The 23,997-nt window shown below is 34.7% G+C and overlaps 1 protein-coding gene across 3 annotated transcripts in view; it reads right to left on the bottom strand.

The window, feature by feature from the left end:
• The window catches only part of NCAM2 (neural cell adhesion molecule 2), a 149,796-nt gene that overhangs the window by 79,475 nt on the left and 46,324 nt on the right, over positions 1-23,997 (bottom strand). For all 3 annotated transcript variants that reach the window (XM_087966665.1, XM_087966666.1, XM_087966664.1), the window contains exons 2-7: positions 22,597-22,668; positions 19,549-19,755; positions 18,273-18,416; positions 14,454-14,591; positions 8,264-8,381; positions 307-467 (exon numbers count right to left, since the gene is read on the bottom strand). In XM_087966665.1, coding sequence (XP_087822791.1) covers positions 307-467; positions 8,264-8,381; positions 14,454-14,591; positions 18,273-18,416; positions 19,549-19,755; positions 22,597-22,668 — 840 coding nt within the window. The remainder of the gene's footprint in view (positions 1-306; positions 468-8,263; positions 8,382-14,453; positions 14,592-18,272; positions 18,417-19,548; positions 19,756-22,596; positions 22,669-23,997) is intronic.

Here is a 23,997-nt window from a genome sequence, read left to right as displayed (position 1 = left end):
ATACTTTCATCATTATCTGTAAGACAGCAGTGAATATTATATTTTTTAAAAAAAACCAATCAAACTTTTAATTTGTACTAAAATGAAAAGTTATTTTTCATAACACTTTTTCTGTAACCTTTTGAAAAAAGTTTGATTAAAAAAAATCAATGAAAATTAGTAGCAGCTTGGGATCAGATGGCTTTCTTAACTAAGAAAGAGAGGGACCGTTGAATTTATTTCAGAATCAATTAAGCATTTCTAAGAATTTTACATTCAATAAATTTGAACTGAAGTTCAAAGACAGCCAAACCAAACAATACTTACCAAAAACTTGCATGAAAGTCTGATTTGTCACTCTTCCGGCTTTATTTCTTGCTTCACAAATATACGGACCAGAATCAATATTTTGTATATCTTTTATGGTTAGTTCCATATTCCTGCCTCTTAATGTATATTTATCATTTTCCTCAATACGTTTGCCCTTTCTATAAAGACATATAGATACAATGTTTTCTTTATAAGCTAAATGAACACTAAAATTCCAATCTTATTACAACTATGTAATATACTGGTAAGAAGAAAAGCACAAGTTTTTAATCACTAACTGGAAAATTATAAATGTTGATATTTCATTTGTGTGTGAAGATTCATTTTAATACTCTACTATGTAATTAAATAAGAACATACATTTAACATATTTGACATTCTACAACAGGGGTGTCAAACTGAAGGCCTGCAGGCCAGATTTGGCCCATAGGATGCTTAGATCTGGCCCATGGAACCACACAGGAAACAGCAAAGGATCAGCTTCCATTAAAAATTGACACACGGTCCTCCCAGACTCCATTTTTGGCCACAATGGCCTCCTCTGCCAGCAAAACGCAACTCAGGGGGATGTGTGTAGCCTCCCAGTTTCATTTTCCCTGGCAGAGGGCTGCAGGAGACCATTGTGGCTGAAAACGTGAGATCTCCAAGCTCCGTTTTCACTGGCAGAGGGCTGTAGGATGCTGTCATGGCCGAAAATGGCTTTCAGAATCCCATTTTCACTGGCAGAGCACTCGGGCCACCACAGACATGAGTGACATCAAGCTGGCCATGCCAACCCTGGCCATGCCCACCCTGGACCCCAAAGTCAAAAACAACTCTGATGCGGCCCTCAATGAAATTGAGTTTGACATCTCTGTTCTACAATTATGAGAGTTCAAATTCCATTTGCTTTATTAAACTTACAAAAAGACATAATAATTAGACTTCCAGCTGACATTGCCGTGAGATTAGATGTGAGGAACTCCCGTGCCAAGTTCTCTCCGTTGAGGTCCGAAAGGACCTAAAAGGTGATGGAGAAAAGAGGGGTGCCCTATAGGACACGGAGAGCAGCAATTCTCCTGCCTGACCCAAGGCTTCTTCCCTCTCCCTCCGCGAGAAGAAGAGGCAGCCATCATGGTTGCCACAAAGCTGGGACAGCCTAGGCAACAAAGAAATGTGCAGGAGCGGTATAGATGAACTGGAGCTGGGTGAGAAGATTCTTTTTTTATTTAGACCCTAACTTTAAAAGAAAAAAAAAAGAGGAAAATTCAGGAAAGAGACTCTTAGAACTATTTCTTAAAGCAGCGAACAACCATAGAGAGAAAAATCCTAGACCCAAAAGCAAGGAACTAAGGGAAGAAAAGCTAAAGACTTTTTAAAACATAGAAAATTGGATTTTTAAAGTGGGTAGGCATTGTTTTGGAAAGGCATTATAAAATGCTGGAACTATCTAGTTGAATCTACTTGAATAGCTGACTTTGCTTCCATAAATTGAACTAAATTTGGATTAATCAATTTATCACACTTGAAACAATGTTGAAATCTAAGCTGAGGGTGCCATCTACTGGTGAATGGAATATACCATACCCTTACGAGTTTAGAAAAAAAATTGATAAGAGAAATAAACAACATTCATCTGGAGGACTGTGGTGATACTGTTCTATAACTATCTATTTTATGATTACGGGAGATGCTATTGTGAGAATAAGTAAGACTCCTAAATAAAGTAAAGTGACTTTTGATTTGCAGAAGCTCCCTGGACTACTTAAATGGAACTGATTAATAATCCTGAGATGAAAAGAACTATGATTATTGAACTTTCTGAGAAACAACATTGGACTGGAATATATTGTTTTTGGACTTATTAAACTAAGACAAGATGCTCCATCAGGGGAAAATGAGTGAAATTTCAAGAGAAATGATGTTGATGTTTCAAAGTATTAGGGATACTACGACAAAGAATCACAGATAAAAAAGCCTAATGCACGGCATAAATGAGAAAATATAAAATATGCTACAATTGATAATAAATAAAGATCAAAGAGTCCAGAAAAGAGAAGAGACAGCAGAAAAAACGGAAGAAAAGATAGAGCAGACAAACCAGAAAACAAAGTAAGAAGATGAGAAGGAGAAAACAATAAAGATAATAATGACTGATGGGAAAAGTACTTTAAGAGGTTTAAAAATGGAATTGGATAACCTGGAAGATACTTTTTTTTTTTTAAAAAAAACAAGTTTTATTAATTTTTAAAACACACAAATTGTCATTATTCATTACATGTTTAAACCTTTTTTCATTGTCAATTTAACAAGTCAGATAAATTATAATTCTGTTTTAAACCATTTCCATACAACATACCAAAACCTCTTATTCAATTTCTCTTTACTTCTCTTTACTCTTATTCAATATCATTATTATTATTTCATCTGTTTCTTTCTGACTTAGTTACCATTATTCTCAATCTATATTTCTACAATTTTTAACTAATTCTCCCCCAAAAGACATATACACACAACACACAAAACATAAAAAAAAATCTTTTTGGAAAGTAACTTGGACCCAGGTATCTCTCTCTTCATGGACTTCAATTATATTCATGCTCATCTTACATATCATTACTTATTTTATTTACCATTCTAAGCCTTCTATATTAACTTCCCCACATATTTCACACTTCTTACTTCTATCTTAATTAATCATCTTAATTTGAATCATTATATTTATATCTTTTGTCCATTTTTTATCATCCCTTTGTCTCATCCCTTATAAAAAAAAAAAGAAAATCAGTTTCTCCTGAAATCATTAATCAGAGTATGATGCCTTTCTATCTCCCCCTAAGTTAATAAAATTAATCTTTAAAATAATATCTAATACCCAATCCGATTTTGCTTGGTACATTCTATCTAACTAATACATCCAACATAATTAAGTACATAATTAGACAATAAATCCAAATATTAAAAAAAATACTATAATAAAAATTTTATAATAACATCAGTACCATAGTCTTATTAAACTCTTTAATTAAAACAATATTCTAAACCTCCCTATTATTAGGTTTTAAAGCCAATCATTTTTAAACATTTTAACATTTTAATCTCTTATCAACTTTTAAATCATTACAATACTACCATCTCATCTTATGTACCTTGCAAAATCTTTTTTTTAAAAATTTTTATACTTTATCCATTATCCAAAAAAATTTCTTTTTTTCATTTAATTTCAAAACATTGTAGCTTTTCTCCACCTTTTCCCTTTCTTTCTTCTCCCAACAAACCTTTCTACCCCCCTTCTTCTAGCCTCTGCCTTGCCAGCTTCCTTCTCTGTCGTATTCCTTTTCCCCTTTGTTTACTATCATCATATTGGTTTTGCACTTTATTTTTCCCTTTCTTAAATGTTTTTTAGATCTTAAGTCCTTAAGTCCTTTAATTTTCTTCTTTTCTCTTCTTTTCTTTTCTTTCTCTCTTCCTTCTTTCTGGATCAAGTTCTGAGATTCATTAAAAATGGCTCCTTTCTTTCTTTCTTGTTCCTCTGCTGTCTTCATCTGTTGTAATGTTTGTTGATAATTAATAAGCACCATTTCTAAGAAAAGGAAAGCTTCTTCCACACCATCTTTACCATTTTTTTTGCTTGTTCATATTCTTTTCTTAGTTCCTCAACAGAAAGAGCCATTATAAATCTTTTCTTTTCTTTTCCCTTCTTTCTTCTTACAACAACCAGAATATTCAAAAGAAAATAAAAAAATAAAACAGTCCCAAAGTTATCAGTCAGTCCAAACCAAGGCAGAGTTCTTACTTTCTCCTTCTGGGGTAATATCAATCCAAGAGAAAGAAAGTCCAAATCTGTTTAAAATCTTATTGCAATATATTCTAGTCTTCAAATCCTTAAGGCATCTGCTCCAACAAAGTCTTAGCATACAAATGTTTTCTTTTAATCTCTCTCTTCCCACTCATCGCTAAAACCAATTTTCACCTAAAAGAAATAGGTTTCTTAATATCCAGTTATTTATTCCGTAGGAAAAGAGGAAAGCTATCCTTTCAGCACCTTCAAACAGCCGCTTTTTTCCTCTTCTGGCAGGTATTATTCAGAAAGTCATACTTTTCAGGAATTTTATTAGATATGTCTTAGAGTCCTAGGAGCCAAGAAAAACTTTCTCCTCTCAATCACTTTCTCCACTTCCTCCTGCGCATTCTTACCCGGCTGCCAGCTTCTTTGTGGCGGCCATTACAGACCGCCGCTGCACCGTCCTGGGAAAAGGGAGTTCTGCCGGCCAGGGAGGGAGTCTGCAGCACCCCCAAACCCTTCTCCGGATCCCCTACCTTCAGCTGCCCCTGCAGGGCAGCCTCAGCTCCGCACCCGGCTGGGTCGGAGCCCCAAAACGGCTAGCGCGGCAGGGATCGCGCAGCTTCGCAAATCCCTGCCGCCGCGAAGCCGACAAACCGGAAGCCCAACCTGGAAGATACTTTTGAAAGGGTGATAGGGGTTTGGGTGGATACTCTAGAGACCTGGCAGCCTATGTGGATAGAGATGGGATAAATGTTCAGTGTGATTGGTAAACACACAGATGCTGATAGAGACAAAGACCCAATAGAGGAGTATAGGAGGCAAGCCAAAAATTGAATAAGAATTGAAGTATTAAAATGAACGAGAGAAGATGGATAGAAAGGAATTATTATTATTATTATTATTATTATTATTATTATTATTATTATTATTATTATTATTATTATCATCATTATTATTATCATTATTATTATTATTATTATTATTATTATTATTATTATTATCATTATTATTATTATTATTATTATTATTATTATTATTATTATTATTTTATTATTATTTCTTTTCTAATATAATGATGTCCTAATTAAAAACTAGAATAGAGGTAGAAATAAGAATACACATCTTTATATGAAGCAATAGTTAGATGGAAAAATTGGTGGAAAGTTGGTATTATTAGGTATGTTTAAATAATAGGATGACTGTTATTTGAATGGCATATTGTGACTTTGAACAACTAAATATGAAGGACCATGTCTTATTATAAACATGTGTATTAACACAAGGATTAGTAATGGTAACACGACTAGAAGGTAGAATACAGGTAGAACTAAGAACTAAGAAATGGGGGAATATTAGCAGATATAATTTTTATATAATTGAATATAAGTAATAATTAGATGGAAAGATTAGAGGCTGAAAGATGGTATTACTATGTATGCATATAATATTATTGGCATTAAAAAGGGAACACTGAAATATTGAATAACTACTCTAAAACAACCATGTATCAATACTAGGATTATATAAATTTGATTAATATAAATATTATTATTATTGCTGTTTGTATCAAAATGAATCATACTCAAGAGGCCACACTGTTAATGTGTTGATATTGATGTATATTTAAAAATAAAAATCCAATGAAACTTAACAAATTGGACATAACAATCATGTAGCTTAACTATATGCCATTATTCATTACAGCAATTATAGTGCCATCAAGAATATATATTTTGCTCAAAATTATGAAAAAGGGAAGAAAACTTGAAAACAAATATTTCTGAATTGATTATGAATATTGCCATTTTGATTATGGAATACTTTTATATAAAGAAAGATTTATATTCCAAAATATGTAAATTATGTAATTTCATGCATATATTATTGAGGAAATATGATGCAATAATAAGAATGCTGTCGGTAGAAGTTGCAGAAATTCTTTGGAGATACAAATGACTGAAGAAATATATCAACAATGAAAGATTTATACCATATTTCTCATGTAATAAGGCTGGGTCTTATTCTTTTTTAGCCCCGAAAAAACGGCTAGGCCATCTTTTCAGGGATGACTTAATTTCCCCCCTTGCATCTTCGGGCAGGCGGGTGGCGTCGCCATGAATGTCAGTCTTGGCATCGGTGGGGCACTTCATATCAGGAGACCTTCCGCCACCATTGCTTTCCCTTCTGCCCGTGCCACGGCGGTGTTTGGATCATCGCTGTGGCATTTGGCGCAGCCACGCGGGGCCGGCCAGAGCTCCTCCCTGCAACTGGAGTCCCACTAGAAACACTCAGCTTCAGGCGCTCCTATCGCCGCCTTCCTGGGCATATTCGAAGGCAAAGCCCATTCTTTTAAAAATGACGCCCTACTATGACAAAGCCTCACCTGCCTGAGAGGGTAGCCCAACCCCACGTGGGGAGGTGAATCTCCCAGGGCCACAGTGCAGGACCGGCCCACCCTGGGAAAAGCACCCAGCCACCGTCCATGCCTGGCGCCGGGCAAAGCGCAAAGAGCTTCGCCTGGGGTGCCCTTCTGCCTGGCGGCAGAACTCTGCCCAAGGCAGTGGGTGCCTCCCCGACGGGCCCCTCCGCCAGGGCCATGCCGGAGCCAGGAGGGCTGGGCAGAACCAGGGAAGTGAGCCACGGGTGTGTACCCCCTGCCAAGTGAAAGAGCCGGGCCAACCCGAGCTTGGCTTCCTGAGTCGCTCCAGCCTGACCCTGAAGGAGCCACCTGGAGAGGCTGCCCAAGGCAGTGATAGCACTCGCCCGTTGGCGGACAGGAAGGCGAGGTGATGGCCCACGCCGTGTCTTCCTCTGAGCCGAGCCCCACCGAGCGAGCACCTCTGCCCGATGCCTGTGCCACCACCGCGTTTGGAGGTGCGTGTGGATGGGAATGGGCTGAGTGAGGGGCAGAAAGGACGGGTGGCTGCGGGCTCCCTCCACCGGACCCGCCGGCCGGGGAAGCAGCACTGCCTTTGCCTCATCTCCCTGTCTGCCCCTCACCCAGCCTGTCTCTGTCCCCACACATCTCCAAACGCAGTGGCAGCACAGGCAGAAGGGAAAGCAACGGCGGCAGAAGGTCTCCCAATATGAAGTGCCCCACCGAGGCTGACATCCATGCCGATACCGCCCGCCTGCTGCAGGCAGCACCATACCCGGGTCTGCAGCAAAAGTACTTGGTGAGAGTAGGGAGGTTGGTGGCGAGGCATGGTGGCTGCCTGTGGGGCGCTCCTAACGGCAAGCCCTCTGCCCTTCCCCCAATTTCACATGTTTTAAAATAGGCCTAAATTTGGGGGGAAGGGCTTAATTTCATTTTATGCCTAAAAAAACATCCTGGGACTACCTATGGGGGGCGTATTGTTGGAGAAACATGGTATTACTATTAAGAAAATGTTTTTATTATCATCAATAATTTCAAATTATATCTTCTTTTACAAGCTACTATTTTATCTTAATGTACTAAATCTGTTACTTCTATCCACAAATATCATTTGCATATGATAATAGATTTCTGAAGCTTTCTGTAAATGAATTTGCAGTAATCAATAACAACCATGTTGTAAGAATATATATTTTACAGAGAAACCAGAAAGATTTAATTTAATGATTTTAATTTAATTTAATAATACAGATTTTATGAGTTATTAGTCTTATTTCCTACATTATAAAATATAATTGTTCAAAACTGTAGAACATATTTTAGTGAAATTTCCCTTCTGCATTGTAAGTCTAAAAATTCTGCCTTGATGAAAAAATAGCAATTGTTTATTATCTTTACAGTATGGTATCATAATATGATTTAAAGAACATTAATGTTCTAGAATTTTCTAGAAGAGTAGTTTCAAAAAATACTTTTTTTCATGAATCTTTCTTCTGCATTACATTGTACAGTATATTATACTAGTGTATCCATAATCCAAGTAAACTGACATTTTTTCATTATATATCATTTTGGTGTGCTTACAGCATTTAGCCAATATGCATATTAATTTAATGGTTCACACAGAACCTGTTTCAAAACAAAATATTTAGGAAGTCACCCATTCAGAACTAAATTCAAGCTGGAAACAAAAACCTGCTCAATCAGAGATTTTTTTAAAAAAATCCATATTGATTGAAAAATCCCTCTTATTAGTTATTTGTTATTTAGTAATTTCAAAACCTACCATATTTAAATATCGTGTAGCTTACCTGTACCAGTTGATTTCAGGTTCAGGAGAACCAGTAGCTTTACAGAACAAAGTAACTGCCTCTCCGCGATCTGCTGTAGCGTTAAAGGACTTCTGAAGCAAAGTAATGGTTGGAGGAACTGGACAAATGTAAAGCATTCCGTTTTTACAATCTGGACAATTTTTTTTAGACATTGAGAGCAAATTTCTTTTTTTCTCAAATTATGTCAGGCACAAAGGATCAGGGCAAGGTTCAATTGATTTTATTTATTGCTCAGTAAAATGAAATATTGCTCAAACCTATATAAAAAAATCTAGTAAACTAAAGTTCAATACTAAATTGGCACCAGATAAGAGTTAACAGAATTCAAGGGGTTTATCTTAGACAATTATAGACAGATGTAAAAATTCTTAGCTGTATGATATGCTTAATTCTGCACCCCAGTTCTGCCTGCTCTTCTACAAATTTTCTGTCTATAATTGTTTCAACATGGAATCTGAGACATTGTGGAAAAGAAATAAAGATATGTCATTTATATCGTTGAAAACATTTGATTATATTTTGTTTCACTGATATCAAAAATAAAGCAAATTAGTAGCTAATGGTCCTGTTTCCAGTCTTATTTAGCTATCTGAGAATTTCTAATGCAAATAATGTTCCTGGAAAACATAAGCATAAATATTATTTTTCATAAGAAAATAATTTTGAAAAAATGTAAATTGAAATTGATAATACATTAGTTAGCAATATTTTGTTACAGTTTTAAATATGAAATTCAAAATGTTAATTTTCTGAACTGATTTATTTTTTATTTTATAGATTTTCTCCAATTTTGAGGCTGGGTTAGTAGTCAAAATTATTATAATTGGAAAAAAAATAAATGTCAGATCTGTGTGCAATTCATTTTTAAATAATTCTAATATTGCCTTCTTAACATTATTAAGACTTAAAACAAGGATTAGAAATTCTTCACAAGTACATTAATTCTCTCTTTCTCACACACCCTCTCTCTCACGTGCGCACACACACTCCCAGCAATGTTGAATTTCATTGGTATGATTCACAAAACTGGGTGTATATGTTCCTACAAATTCCTGTCCCAGTCTTTGGAGGCTATTGGGGACTGGATGAAGAAAGATGGGCTCCAACTCAACCCTAGCAAGATGGGGTGTCTTTGGTTATTTGAACCTTCCAGAGATAAGTTTCTTCCATCTTTAGTTCTGGATAGGGTTGCACTATCCCAGACAGACCCAGTTTCCAATCTGGCAGTCTTTGGCGCTGATCCTCAAAAAATAGGTGGCAGCCATGGCTAGAAGAGCCTTTGTGTACTTCTGGGTGGTGTGCCAGTTCTGCCCTTTCTTGGACTGGAAGGCCTGGAAGGCCCTTTTCATAATAATTCATGTCTTTGTAGCCTCTCATTTAGGCTATTGCAACATGTTCTACATAGAGCTACTCCTAAATAGTATTCAGAAATTTCAGCTGGTGAAAAACATGGCTACACAGATAGTAAGTGGTGCCAGATATATGGCACATGTAACACCATTTCTGTATGAGCTGTATTGTTACTGAAATATTTCTGGATGCGGTTCAATATGCTGGTCTTTAAAATCTACATGGTTTGGGACCAGAATTACCTAAGGGATCGATTTTTTCCAACTGTGTCTACCCATCCAATTCAATCTAGCAAAATAGTTATGCTGTAGATCTCATCAATCGAAGAATACTGGTTACCAGGGACTGGAAGATAGGCTTTTTTTGTTTGCAGTGTCCCTTGCTCTATGGAACATTATCCTTCCAAAGAATATAGGCCCCAACTCTGTTAGCTTTTTGTAATGTAATGTAAAGTCCTGAGACCGAGGTGCTGGATGTGGCAAGGGCTTCATTTCCTTCATTTACTGCTAACTGGCCAAGTATCTTGGCTGCTATGTATATTTATTTTTGATGTTTTTATTATTTTAAAATTCTTTAGTGTTTTAATTATAATATGTTTTTTGAATAGTAAGCTGCCCAGAATCATTGACAGAGATGGGATACTATAGAAATAAATAAAATTAAAATTAAATAATAAAATAAAATATAAAAAATAAAATAGAGGAAACAAAAAAATATTGAACAAAAAGTAAAACAGCAAAACAAAACCCCCCCTCTAATATTAGGGTGAAGCACCCATATACCATTCAGGTACTATAAAAGATAATGTTTCTGTTTGTAAGCAAATAAATAACTTAGCAAGTTGATCTCGTAAATTGGGGTGAGGCAATTATCTCTATTAGTATTCTCAAAGTATTTCAGGACTTTGGTTTGTGGTTTTATGGAGGGAGGGATTATTAACCTGCCTAATATAGATATTGTACAACATTTGTATAACCCTAACATTTCATATACATTTGAGGCAGAATTTTAAGCCTTATAAAATGTCTGTATCTGTAATATTGTATATGAGGATCAACAGATGACATATGGTTTTTACAATTTATATTGAGGGAAAATACTTAGACATGTTAGAAAATGTAGCCCCAACTTAGCTGAAAAATGGCTCACTGAAAAAAAAAAAACTAATATGACAATACACTGTCACCATATCCCACCATACTGCTCCAAGCACAGAGCCAGATCTTCTAATATAACCACATTTTACTCCATCACTAGTAGTGGAGACAATGTAGAGAAAAGATAATCTGATTCATATAAATGTCTTATATGGGAAGTAACTCCAACATGAAATAATTTTAAGCAGTTTTCAAATTGCAACTATTTTGAATGAAATGTGTCTAGCAATATTAAAGGATTAATCAATATTAAATATTAAGTCAATAGATTATAGCATTTGTAATGAAAATGTAATCATTATATTGCCATAGTTAAATCTGAGAATAACCTTTGCTCAGGAAGAATCAAAAGATAGCCTTTATCACCATCTTTTCAATCAAAGTTTGGCATATGCTTGGATAATAAAGACCACTATATTACCTGAACATGCTTATAGAAATACTGAATATTTAATATAGATGTTCATTTTTTTTTTTTTTTTTATCATCAGGAATACTAATGTAGTCTAGTATATATAATTTCTTTTTCATCTGTTTTTATTTCATTTTCATGTTTGTTTCTTATTGGGTTTTTATTTTACTGAAAAAGCCATTCAAATTAACAAGAAACAAGAGCTGCTTCACAAATCTGTTATCTGAGGTGTATGGATATGATTGATTTGAAAAAGGACCATCAAAGGGAAGAGTTCATGCAGGATATGCAAATATTCAAGGCTAATACTTTTATAAATAAACAACCAAATGTCAACTGAAATTCCACTTGCGCAAATGAGTATCCACTGTATTTCTCAAAACCATCTGAAATATTGTTTCCAGAATTTAATACCTAAAAGCCTCGGGAATGGCACTAAATTAGGATGTGTGGAGATAAATTCTTATTCAAATCAAATAATAAAATACCACCTACTTCCTTAGAGACAGAAAGTTACACTGCTGTCAATGAATCTAAGGAAACTGGCTTGTGCTGTGTCCTACAATTTCCAGCTGGATTCATTATCTGTAGAGGTATTAGTTAACAGAACTGTCAGCACAATGAGTGGTAAGGAGGTATTAATTATATTTATATGTACTATATATGATAATACCTACTTCCAAAGCTCTAAAATATGAAGCTGACATTAAAAATAAAATAAAACAGCAATGCCATATAGCACTGGAATACTTAAAGATAAAATAGATGAAAACATCAGACATTAATATTGCTTACAATATTACAATAATGGAGGAGGAAATGATGGGGGAGAGGTGGAGGGAAAGAAGAAAAGTAGCATTGAAGCATTTGTACATAGTTCTGCCCCTCCCCCAAGATGGAGTCCAAGCAGCGGTCCTTTGGCAAGCTCTGTGTTATACTTGTCATGGTTGGCACTTAGCTAAGATTTTATGTAGCATTTGCTTTATTTTATTTTTGATGTTTTATCTTACCTATTGCATTTTATTTTACTTATACAAACACCAAACTCCCAACTTTACAGAAAAAGAAAGTGTTAGTTTTGTTAAAAAAGAGAGTTGAATATGTGTGTATGTGAGACACTGAGAAAGAACCAGCCTGGCAATTCTGAAACTAGTTAAGGCATCAAATATTAACCTCATTACAAAATCTCCTGCTGAAGATCTAGTCTCCTGGAACTCCATTAAGAGATTTGAGGTGCTATCTCAGCATTGGATTCCTTTCTTTGAAAGAACAACAGATTTTTCTGGAGCAATGCTTTTCAGGAAAACATTATATGCTGTCTACCATCAGTACTTATACCTCTAATAAGATATCACAGATAAGCTTTTATAGAAATGTTAACACCAAAATCTCTCTCATTTTTTCTAGTTAAATTCTGGCTTTTAACTGCTTATAGCTTTGTTTGAGTAAGTGTTAATTGGCTCTCTAATGTAAATGGCAAAAAAAAAATGGTTTATTTTTTTATGGTCAATATTGTTAAAAATAAGGTCCTATTGAAATTGTTAGAATGTCCTCCATCCAAATGTTTACTCACGGACAAATGTGAAACTTCTATTCGATAACAGTGCATCAACTCCTTGTGATGCTGTGTGCTGGAATTCATGGTTGGAATGTATTTCTATGCAGTAGTATTCAGCCAATAGAAGGCAGTTTACAAGTTTGGCTCTATGGTATATACTCTATGCTCTTTTGTTCTGAGTAGTTTCCTGTTTCCTGTTACAGTAATATAGTTGAACAGTAAAGTACATGGTGACTGTATTCTGTGTGGTGCTTTATATAAATAGAATTTCTAACACTGTGTCCATCTGTTTCTGCTACCTGATTCTATTCCTGTACTCACTGGTATTATAACTTGTTATATGCACTTTTATTTTGAAACATTCTAGATTTTACTGTTTTTTCATATAATGTTTATGGGGGGGGGGTTCCCAGACACAAAGGGTTAATGTGTTCTATTCTTTTAACAGCATACCTATAAAATTGAATAATTGTGTTGTCAGTTTCCTTGAGTAAGAAATTCATCTTTTTTTTTAAGTTGGAAAATCACTACACAGGTACCAAGAAAAACCAATAAAATCACAAATTACCTTTTACTGCTGTTAACATTTTGGAGCAATGTAGCAACAAATTCACAATGTCTAATTATACTGTGAATTATATTATGCTACATTTGTTAATTTTTTCTGTACTTTTTTTCTAATTCACTTTCTGGTCTCCTGTTCATTATCTTATACATTGCAAATTTAAAAAATGGGGCTTTTGGGGGGGGAGATTTTAAAGTCTTGAATATAATGTTTGGTTTGGTTTATAAATGTGTTGGTAATTGGACAACTATAAAGTAATCATTTAATAGAATGTAAGCAACCATAAAAGCATAATTTAGTTGGCCTCATTTTAATAAAACAGGCAGCATATAAGAACTTTGGGATTTCCTCCCCAAATTCTCTTGAGTCACTATAATTCTGAGCTAAATCCAATAGAACATTTAGCACTAATGTTGCAGCATTTTTAGCTTTATTTCATTCTACAGTCACCTAAAACAATATAATAAGTCCCATTGTGAACTTCTGTAAATGAAAGGAATGGAATATCCTTGCATTCTTAAGAAGCAGGATTGAATCCAACTCAATGATTCTGAATAGACATAAAACCCTTTTATGCATAAAAACCTTGAAGAATTCACTAATGTCTTTAATCTCCAGTGAAAAAACAGTTTGCTTTCATGAAGAAAGCAAACCAATGAAAATAAAAGGATATAAATAAATTTCTCATTTCTCATAACATTTGAATATTCTTTTAGATCTCATAGATTCTACATAGCTGGTTATTGACTAATGCATACAAAATTTATAACCCTTGTATTTAATTTTTTCTCTCTCAGGATAAATTTTGGAACAAAATAATCTTTATACTATCCACATCATCTACAGTGTTATAACATGCACATATAAAAATTTAGAATGATTTTTGGCCTGTGTTGTGATGATACCAAAATTAGACGTCACATTTATAAAAGTGAATCACATATAATTATTTTGGAAGTGATAAACTAGTGCTATAAGTGTTTGCATTGCACATATGCAACACTGAACAGTGACTATTATACTTTTACCTTTAAAATATATTTACCTTGCTCTAAAATGCCAAAATATCAGAAATATAAATTATATTTCTTACCTAAAGAAAAAATAATATACAATATAAATCTTACCATTTACAATTACTATGATATCCCGAAAGTCAATTTCTCCTCTAGCTTCGACCCTTCCTTCACATCTGTATACTCCTTCATCACTTTTATTAATTTTAAGAATTTGAAGATTGTTGTTTGGTAACATGGCAAATCTATCTGGAAAACATATAGAAAAACTATTATCCATAAGTAATGGCAATTAGTAAATATAAAATTTTAAATACTTCCACTACATTGTTAAAGTATTATCATCAAAACATTTTATTTATTTATTATTTATTTTATTTGGTTTGTCAATTGCTTACAAGATAATAGGTATAAGTAAAAATATAGTTATGAATACATGGAAACATATAAGAAAAATAAAAGAAACAATAGGACAGGGACGGTAGGCACGTTGGTGCGCTTATGGACGCCCCCTTTTCACAGCTTAATTCTGCTTAATTCTGTATTTTTATGAAAGCTTAATTCTGTATTTTTCATTTCTTACATCTTGGGTTTTTAATAAATCTATGCAATATTACTTATATTCACTTTAGTAAAGAAATCCACTGCTGGGTGGATATGATTGTTGAATTAAAGACACGAAGCAATGAAAAGACACAAAGCCTTGGATGTTATTCATTTCAGTTCAGACTGAGAAGTATGCAATTTGTGTCTCTTTTGCATTTATCTCAAAAAGTGCTAAAAGCATCCTAAAGTTATGACTATCATTCATATAAAATAAAATGATAAAAAATGTTCAAGTAAAAAATAAAGTACATTTTCCTGTTCTTTCCAAAATATCATTTATGATGTATTTTCACAGGCTCATCTTCCCATCCTGCAAAGTGGCACAGAAATACCTGTGCTATCTATTGATAGAGGATAAACCTTCAAGATTCAGCTTTCATCTCAACCACAAAATAGTTGGCAAAAAAAAAAAAAAAAAAGATTTCTAGTGCTTTCTTTTCTTTCCAACAAATCTTTCTGGAGAAACCTTATACAATGCCTTATTAACCGTGTTACTGATGACATGATCAACGAGTTCAATGTGTCTGGAAGCTACTGGCCATCCCCTGGATTTATCCTCTTTCCTCTGATTGTTGGGCACAGCCTACAGGTCTGCTTTGGCTTAGACATCAAGAGATGCTGGATATATGACTTTGTGCATAGACATCTACTTAAGAGATGCCTGATTAGCAATTTGTGAAGTACCAATCAGGCATTATATAACAGGATTTTTATTAATTTATTATTCATTAACTGTCCTTGGACTCCAAACCAATTCTGGGAAGTTCACAAAAAAAGGATAAACATACAAGATAAATTGAAAAAAATAAATAAACAATAGATGCCAGCAGCATAAGACTTATGCAAATACAATCAACAAGGGGCTCCAGCTACCTAGCAAAGGGCCTGGAAGAACAGGCTGGGCTTTAAGACCATCTGGAGTAACATCAGATTATGAGTCACACATATCTCAGGAGAAACTTCATTACAGAGAACAGGGCTGCAATGAGAATGCCCCTTTTTGGATTCCAGTAAATGATACCATTTGATTAAAAAATATATGAAGTAGAACATGGTAGCAGGGTTCCAATATTTGAGGGGCTACCACAAAGAACAGAGAATCAACTTATTGTCCAAAGCACCTAAAGGCAGGACAAGAAGCAATGGATGGAAACTAATCAAGGGGAGAAGCAACCAAAAACTAAGGACAACCTTCCTGATAGCTAGAAAAATTAATCACTGGAAGTTTTTAAGAAGAAATTGGACAACAATTTGTCTGAAATGGTATACAGTTTCCTGCCTGAGCAGGGGGTTGGACTAGAAGGCCTCCAAGGTCCCTTCCAATTCTGTTATACTGTTATTCTGAACAACCCTATCAATTCATAGCAACCTGCAAATACCATGGGAGATAGGCAGTTCCTCAAATAACTCGGCTGTATGTCATGTATTACTGATTAGGTTACTGTTTGCAAACCTTTTCAGCACCAAGTGCCAAAACGGGAGTGTGCGCGCAGGAGAGAAGCACTGAAAACTGAAAGAGCAGCTCCCCAGCATGCATTGCAGGAGTGCCAGAAACCGGAAGAGCAACTCCCTCTTCCAGTTTCTGGCATGTATGCGCATGCAAAGACCAGCTGGCCAGTGCACATGCGCATGCCAGAAATCAGAAGTTCAGCTTCCCGGCATGCATGTGCATGCCGGGGAGCTGCTGTTCTGGTTTCCGGTGCTCCCACATGCATGAAGACAAGCTGGCAGGCGCACATGCACGAGCTGGAAACCGGAAGAGCAACAGGAACGGCTGGCATGCCTGGAGAAATGGTTCTGTGTACCACTTCTGGCACGCGTGCCATAGGTTCTCCATCACGGGTATAAGTCATAGCCTATATCAGGGGTGTCAAACTCACATCGTCATGGCAGCATTACGTGATGTATCAGGACTTTCCCTCCCTTCACTAAACTGGACATTGATGCGGCCAGTGCATTGTACATCTGGCCCACAGGCCAGGGGTTTGATAGCCCTGGCCTATATAAACTGTCAAAGAGTACAGCTTGTTCAGTATGGATAGCATCACTGCTACACCATTACATTCTGAACTAGTAAACACATCCAGTGTTTGAGTTCTGAAACAGCATTAGACTTTTTAAAACAAATAGCAGTCATTTGAAAAAATTGTAGATTTACATTTACAAACAGGACTAGCACCTTGCATGGAAAGTACTTTTAAACCAAGAGAAATATCCAGGTTTTGCCAGTAGTCTGCAGCTGGGTTTGTCCAAATGGTTACTGACAGGCACAGACAAATCTTGTGGGAGTTAGATAAAACATGATAAATTCATGGCTCTTCAAAACCCCTTTACCTCTCAAGAGATAAAGTAAAGGTATAAGGAAACTACTTAAGTTACTTCTGGAAACAGATCAATCTTCTAGAGCACCAGTTAACCCACTTCAAATACAATCAATCATTAGGCAATAGAAACTTGTCCTGTCATAATTTAAGGAGAAAATACACCCAAATATACAGACACCAGCTCGTAGTGATGCTAGGTAGATTTCTATTTTAATTTCTTACAGTAAAGCTATAAGAACAGAACTATACTGAGGCAATAAGAGTTTAGTCATTAATGTAACAATTATGGCAGTATATTTTCCTGTCAACTAAAAAACCAAAAGAATGAATATTACCATTCTACAAGAAACAGCCATAGTTACTTAACAGGATAGGAGTAGATAGGAAGCAACCTGAACATAAAGATAAATAACTCTCATATAATCAATCTGACTTAATAAACAAATTATGTATTTTCTTGGCAATAATTAGTAATTCACACAAGTTTCTTCCAAGTTCCAACGCCTCTGTTCCCAATACTTTGTCAACAACACTTGCACTATCTTTCTATGGCCAGTCAATTCTGTTTAGATCCTGCCAGCTGGCTTTACTATTATTTAGTGATATATTATAAATAAATATTTATTATAAATAGTTTGGTTACTTGTATTTTGCATTCACAGCTTTAATGGGAAATAATTAATGTTCAAGGTGAAAAGTGGAGCTGAAAAATTGAAGGGTGGGGAGAGAAGTTAACAAAACAAAGGTGATATTTGAATCTGTCAAATTTATGTCAAATTTCTTCTAATTGTGAATTTCCATTTAAATTACCAGATAATTTCTTTCATAAACCCGTGGTAGATTTTCCACATAGTGTCAAATCTTAGAGCAAACAATGAAGTCAGTTGTAGTAGCCATGTCAATTCCACTCAATATTCTCTTAAGTAATGAAGATTATAAAGTGTAAACAATCTGAATATGTAACAAAACATATAATTTAACGAGTTACCAAAATACTAACTGTCAGCAATATTTGAGACTTCCTCATTTTGATATAACCAGCTGACAATAGGTGCAGGTGAACTAATAACATGGCAAAGGACTTGTACATCTTCTCCCTGTACAAATTCTTGAGGTGATGGGACATCCTGGAATGTGAGCTTTTCTAAGAAAAGAAAAAGAAATATATTTATTGTAATAGCTTACTCTTTAATTTGGTAAGAATTTCAAAGCAGTTAAATCATTTATAATGAGTCACTTTGACCACTATTTGTTAGCAAAAAAAAGGTCATGCATAAATATAATTCAGAAAAATCTTTCTTAAAAATTTCAAGTATTTTAAAGTCCATAGTTATGGACATATGCACACCGAACAGCTTTCATAGATGGACCAAAACTATTAACATTTTTCAATTTTCTTAGTATTTTTCCAAGAAAGCTGAGTTATCATTATATTGTACTATGCTAATGTAAGTAACATAAGTGTGTTGGTTATGATGTACTTGAAATAATAAACTTCGTTAAAGACTCTCCTATATATAATAGTTACCATACTTATGCAGCAAAGATCTGGGTGAGATAGAGACAACTACTGTCTATTGGTTATCTGGATATTTACAGCTTGTACTCGGGTGGGATTCAAATTTTTCAACAACTGGTTCTGTGGGCGTGGCTAAGTTGGTGGGCATGGCTTGGTGGTCATGTTATTGGCTGGGCGTGACCAACTCAACATCACTCACATCGAGGGACACATCTCCTCACCTGGCCTCTCATGATTGTGGGGATGCTGCAACAGTCGTAAGTGTGAAAAACGGTCATAAGTCACTTTTTTCAGTGCCACTGTAACTTTGAATGGTCACTCCACACAAGCAAAGTACCAGCATAGGAGGGGAAAAAACCTCCAGAGAGGTTCCTGAGACAGGAAGTCTAGTCCTGCCAAGAATGTAATAAGGGTTAACGGAGAGGCAGTTTCTGTAAGCAACACCAGAATGTTTCCTTCCTGCCTTCCTTACAGGATTAGGCCAGTAATTTCTTCTAACAATCGGTTCTCTGAAGTGCTTAGAATGTTAACAACCGGTTCTAGGAAATAGGTGCAAACTGGTAGAATCCCACCCCTGCTTGTACTGTATAATATATGTCATACGGTATATACAGTAGTAGGTCTGTAGTTACTACTTTACTAGGGGAAATAGTATTGCACTTTAATATATAATTCGTAATTAAATTTACAGAGTTTTGTACTCAACATTTCCAACACCATAAGAAGAAAGACAAAGCTTTATAGTGCATTTACTTACGGTAAATTTCCACAACAACTGTAGCTTCTTGACTAAATCCTGAAGAATCAGTTGCTTGGCACCTGTATATTCCTGCATCTTCTACATTGGCATTGTAAATGGTTAATCGTGACCTTACACCTTCTTTCTGCACCACCACTCTCTGATTAGAAATTATCTTTTCTCCTTGTGGATTATACCAATCTATATTCTCAGGTTCACCAATTACTACAAAATAAATAAATAAAGAATGAATATAACAAATGCTAAAAAGATACTTAAATGTAAACACAGTATTTTAATAAAAATTAAATATCTTAAAAAAAAAAAAAAAAAACTATACCAAACAATATTTTTTTAAATCAACACAATAAAAACATAATATTGGATTTGCAATTTCAAAACTTTTTTTTTCATGATTAATTTATTGACTTCAGAGAAAGCCATGTTCTGCCACATTTTGCCCACAGTTCTTTTTTCAGAAAAGACCTTGGTTGATCTCCAGGAAAAATTGGACTCTTGAGGACTGCAGGGCCTCTGCAATTGACCTCATGTTGAGTTTATGCTTCTTGAAACTGAAGAAACAGCTCCGTTGTGCTAGCTAGCTTGTCTTTCCAAGGAGGAAGATATTATTGTCAGTATTTTTCTTTCTAAATGATTGTAGGGAGATTCAGTCCAATGAAGGAAAGCTGTGCAAAGTCAGGGGAAGAGGAATGGACTGTTCAGCAAATAGATAACTCCTATCAATAAGCAAGATTCCCACTGCATTTTCTTAGTAAGAACACCATTCTTTTTTTCTCCAAACTTCTATGTATGGTGCCTTGTCAAGAAGAAGACATCATTGTTAAGCCAGGCAGGAAGATGGAGATGCTGCTGTTTTTGATAAAATTCTAATCTATCCAAAGTTTAAATCCTTGTTTTGGCTAAATACAGTATTTCTAAAGCTAGCCTTCTTATATATCCTGGTAACTATTTGTCAGAAAAATCTAAATGGTTTGTAAATGGGACCTACCATAGAAGAGAGGCCAGATACCATCAGACAACCACTTCTGTGATCCCTGCTCCTAGGTGACAGTGTGATGTTAAAAGGGTGACTCTCCCAAAGATCTATAAAAATAGAGTGGATAAAACTCTCTAGCCTCTTCCTATTTGCACTGTAGATCAGGATAACACAATAACACCACAAAAACATTTGGTTGACAAAGTCTCAAACTTTCTTCCTTGACAATTCCTCTTATCAGTTAAACAACAGGGCTGATAAGATGTTAAGCCTATTAACCTTCTTGACAATCTTTTGCTTTTAGGCCAGCAAGCCTTAATTACTAGACACCTGATAAACCTCTTCTCCCTCAGTCATGCTCTTTGGTTAATCTCAATTTTTATCACCATCCCTTCCTCACAATTGTATTTTGTGGAAACTAGTAATAGTGCCTCAGAAAACTTTTAGACTGTTTCTCCTGAACTTCAGCCTATGATCTTTGCAATAATAAAAAGGTTCTACCTACAAATTTTTCGCTTTCTGTATCATAGTAAGAACATCATCTTTAAGTTTCCCATTTTGTTCAAATGGCCAAGTCTCCCATTTCCATAATTATTCTAGATCTCTCATCTTACTTTTGAGAGATACTTCAAAATGTAATAGCTTAAAAAATCCAATATACTTTATTGAAGTGAATTGACTCTTAAATCCTTGCTTTCTCTGTCTTTATTTGAATTTTTCCTTCAAAGTGAATGCACTGAACTACTTGATTCCATCATTAGTCCCTAATTTCTCAGATGCTACTCTCTCCTTAACTTTCCACTTTCCTTTTGGTCTATCTGTATGATTGAATTGTGAGCCACAAAGAGTTGTTTACTAGATGAGCAGATATAGAAACCAACCAACCAACCTACTTTCCTACCTACCTACCTACCTACCAACCAACCAAATAAATAAATAGTACATTTTATGCAAATTGTTTGGTATTATTCAAATAGTAATCAAATAGTAGGTTCTTAGTGTTCAGTTCTCACAGAATTAGCGATGTGTGATACTCCAATATTACGACAATCTTTACATATACTGATGTATGACCATACCTGAAAATCATTGCTTGGAGTTCATCTTTTGTATACCAAACAATGTTGGAAGGGGGGAAGCAACATAGTGGTTACATACTGTATAAGCCTGGATGTCCTGACTCATTTTTATATACCCCTGCTAATGTGCCAGTTGAAGAGTTAATTCCTGACCTTATTCTTTGAACTCCAGCATTAATTAGCTCACTTACATTAACTCTATAGAAACAGAAATTATTGGCCAATGCAAATATAAATGCCTGCCTGCCTAGTGGAGAGATATGTTTACTATTTTGTTTACATTAAGTTCTCAGGAAGTGCTGTGTGTGTATTATGTTCCATATTGTATTTTATTGTACAAAAAAATAGCCATTAAGACATATACAAAACATTCAGAATGTTATGTGTGCACTATACAAGTATTTCTAATGAAACTCAGCATCACAGGCTGTAAATCATAAACGCAAAAGACTATGTTGATTTGTTAGAATTTTAGTACAGAAAAATTGAATTGATTTCATTGGAATGTTTAATATTATTGTATTTTTGTGTGTTCTCAATTCATGCTGTTCTTCATGTTGAACTTTCAGCATGATTACTACAAATGGAAAACTGTCCTGCTGGTTCATTGACTATTGCTACCTAGTTAGTGTTATGCTAGATTAATAAACATTGGCAAAGATATACAGTACAAATAATTTGCTTTAACAAAAATCCATCACGAATATAAAAAAATTCACAATAAACTATCAAATACTACTATTTCAAAATGCCTTTATAGAACTTTATTTCATTTTGACTTTTGAAGGATAATTTGCAGGTAAATTATCATACTCTTGATTTAAAAGTTTGAATTCATTTTATTATTTTTGATTTCTATACTGACACAATCTCTAATACTTTTATTAAAGTATTTAAAGATGCCATTATAATATAATATAATTTTTCTAGTTAATATTAATAATTATATATATCATGAAGCTGATAGTAAAAAAATAAAATGCATTATACCTGTACAGGTGAAGAATTTTGATACACCCACACTGACTTCTACCTTGCTGAGGGAAATTGACACTTGAAGTGCTGTAAGACATAAAGGAATAGATTTAAGGTAGCCCACTTTAATAAGAAAATTAGAAATTAAGAAAACATAAAAAAATGCTCACAATTGATATATACATTTTGATTTATAATAAACATTATAAAATCAATTTTGAGTAACTTGTATTAATCTTAAATTCAGTAGCATGTGATCACTGAAGAATTATTAATACAGATGCACAAAATACTGAAGTTACAAAGTAAACTACATTGACAGAAAGTCATACATTACCAATATATTATTAGTATATTTTCACTAAATACATGCCTGTATAAATGGCTTATATTCTTTTCCTCATAATTATTACAAATTCTTGAATTCCAACGATTGCATAAATAACACTGAGAACCAATTTGGTGCAGTGGTTAAGGTACTAGATTAAAAATTCAGAGACCAAAAGTTCTCAGCTTCCCCTAAGCAAGAAGTCCTAATTGGTGACTTTGGGTCTTTCATTCCATCAGCCAAAATACTTAACATGGTTAAGTAAAGAGAAGGTAAAAACATCATTCATGTCACAGTCACATGGAATTAGAAAAATAAAGGAAGGGTATAAATCAAATAAAAATAAAAGACAAGAAGTTAATTCAGTTACTTCAATCACTCTGTTCTTTTAAGCTTAACAGACAAAAAAATGAAAAAGAAATGGATATTTGTTGTTATATATGCTGACAGGAGTAAGACTGCTCTATGCACAAAAATGGAAATATACTTTAATTCCCAAAATGGATGACTGGCTGGAAAAACTGGCAAAGTTAGCAGGGATGACTAAATTGACTGCTCTAATCAAAGAAAAGAATACAGGCAACATTATTTCTACCTGGATTTTGTGCTTGACATGGGAAAATAAATGAAACTTTGATTTTGGGTTTTTCTAGTAATAGGTTTACTTTTATAACAATGGCTAGTATATATTATTCCATAAAAGTAAAATCTTGAGGCTATATGTTATTATCTTTTTACTGCACTAGGAAGAGTCAGAAACTAATATGTTTTTTTTCCCTTTTGCCCTACACTTTTTTCTTTCCTTTTTCTTTCCCTTTCCCACTATTTTCATTTTTCTTTGTATTTTACATTTTGATAGACTAATAAAAAATTGGAACTAAACCCACCGACCCCTATTTTAACCCACATTGCTGTGAGAAGTATCAGTGATGTCAAAGACCCCATCACTACAATTAATTAATTATAAATCATATTCACACATGTAATGGCATGTGTGAATGACCTTGGATGACTGGATCCAGAGGTGTTCCCAAGGAATGTTCAGATAAGAGACAGCATTGCCCATGGATAGTAGGTGAGACAAGAGG

This window comes from Notechis scutatus, chromosome 5 (genome assembly GCF_049901735.1).
Source record: "Notechis scutatus isolate UNSWTSFEM ecotype Mainland chromosome 5, rNotScu1.2, whole genome shotgun sequence".
In the NCBI taxonomy this organism is placed as follows: Eukaryota; Metazoa; Chordata; class Lepidosauria; order Squamata; family Elapidae; genus Notechis; species Notechis scutatus.
Note: the sequence above shows the minus strand (reverse complement) of the source record. Positions and strands in the feature narration are given on the sequence as shown.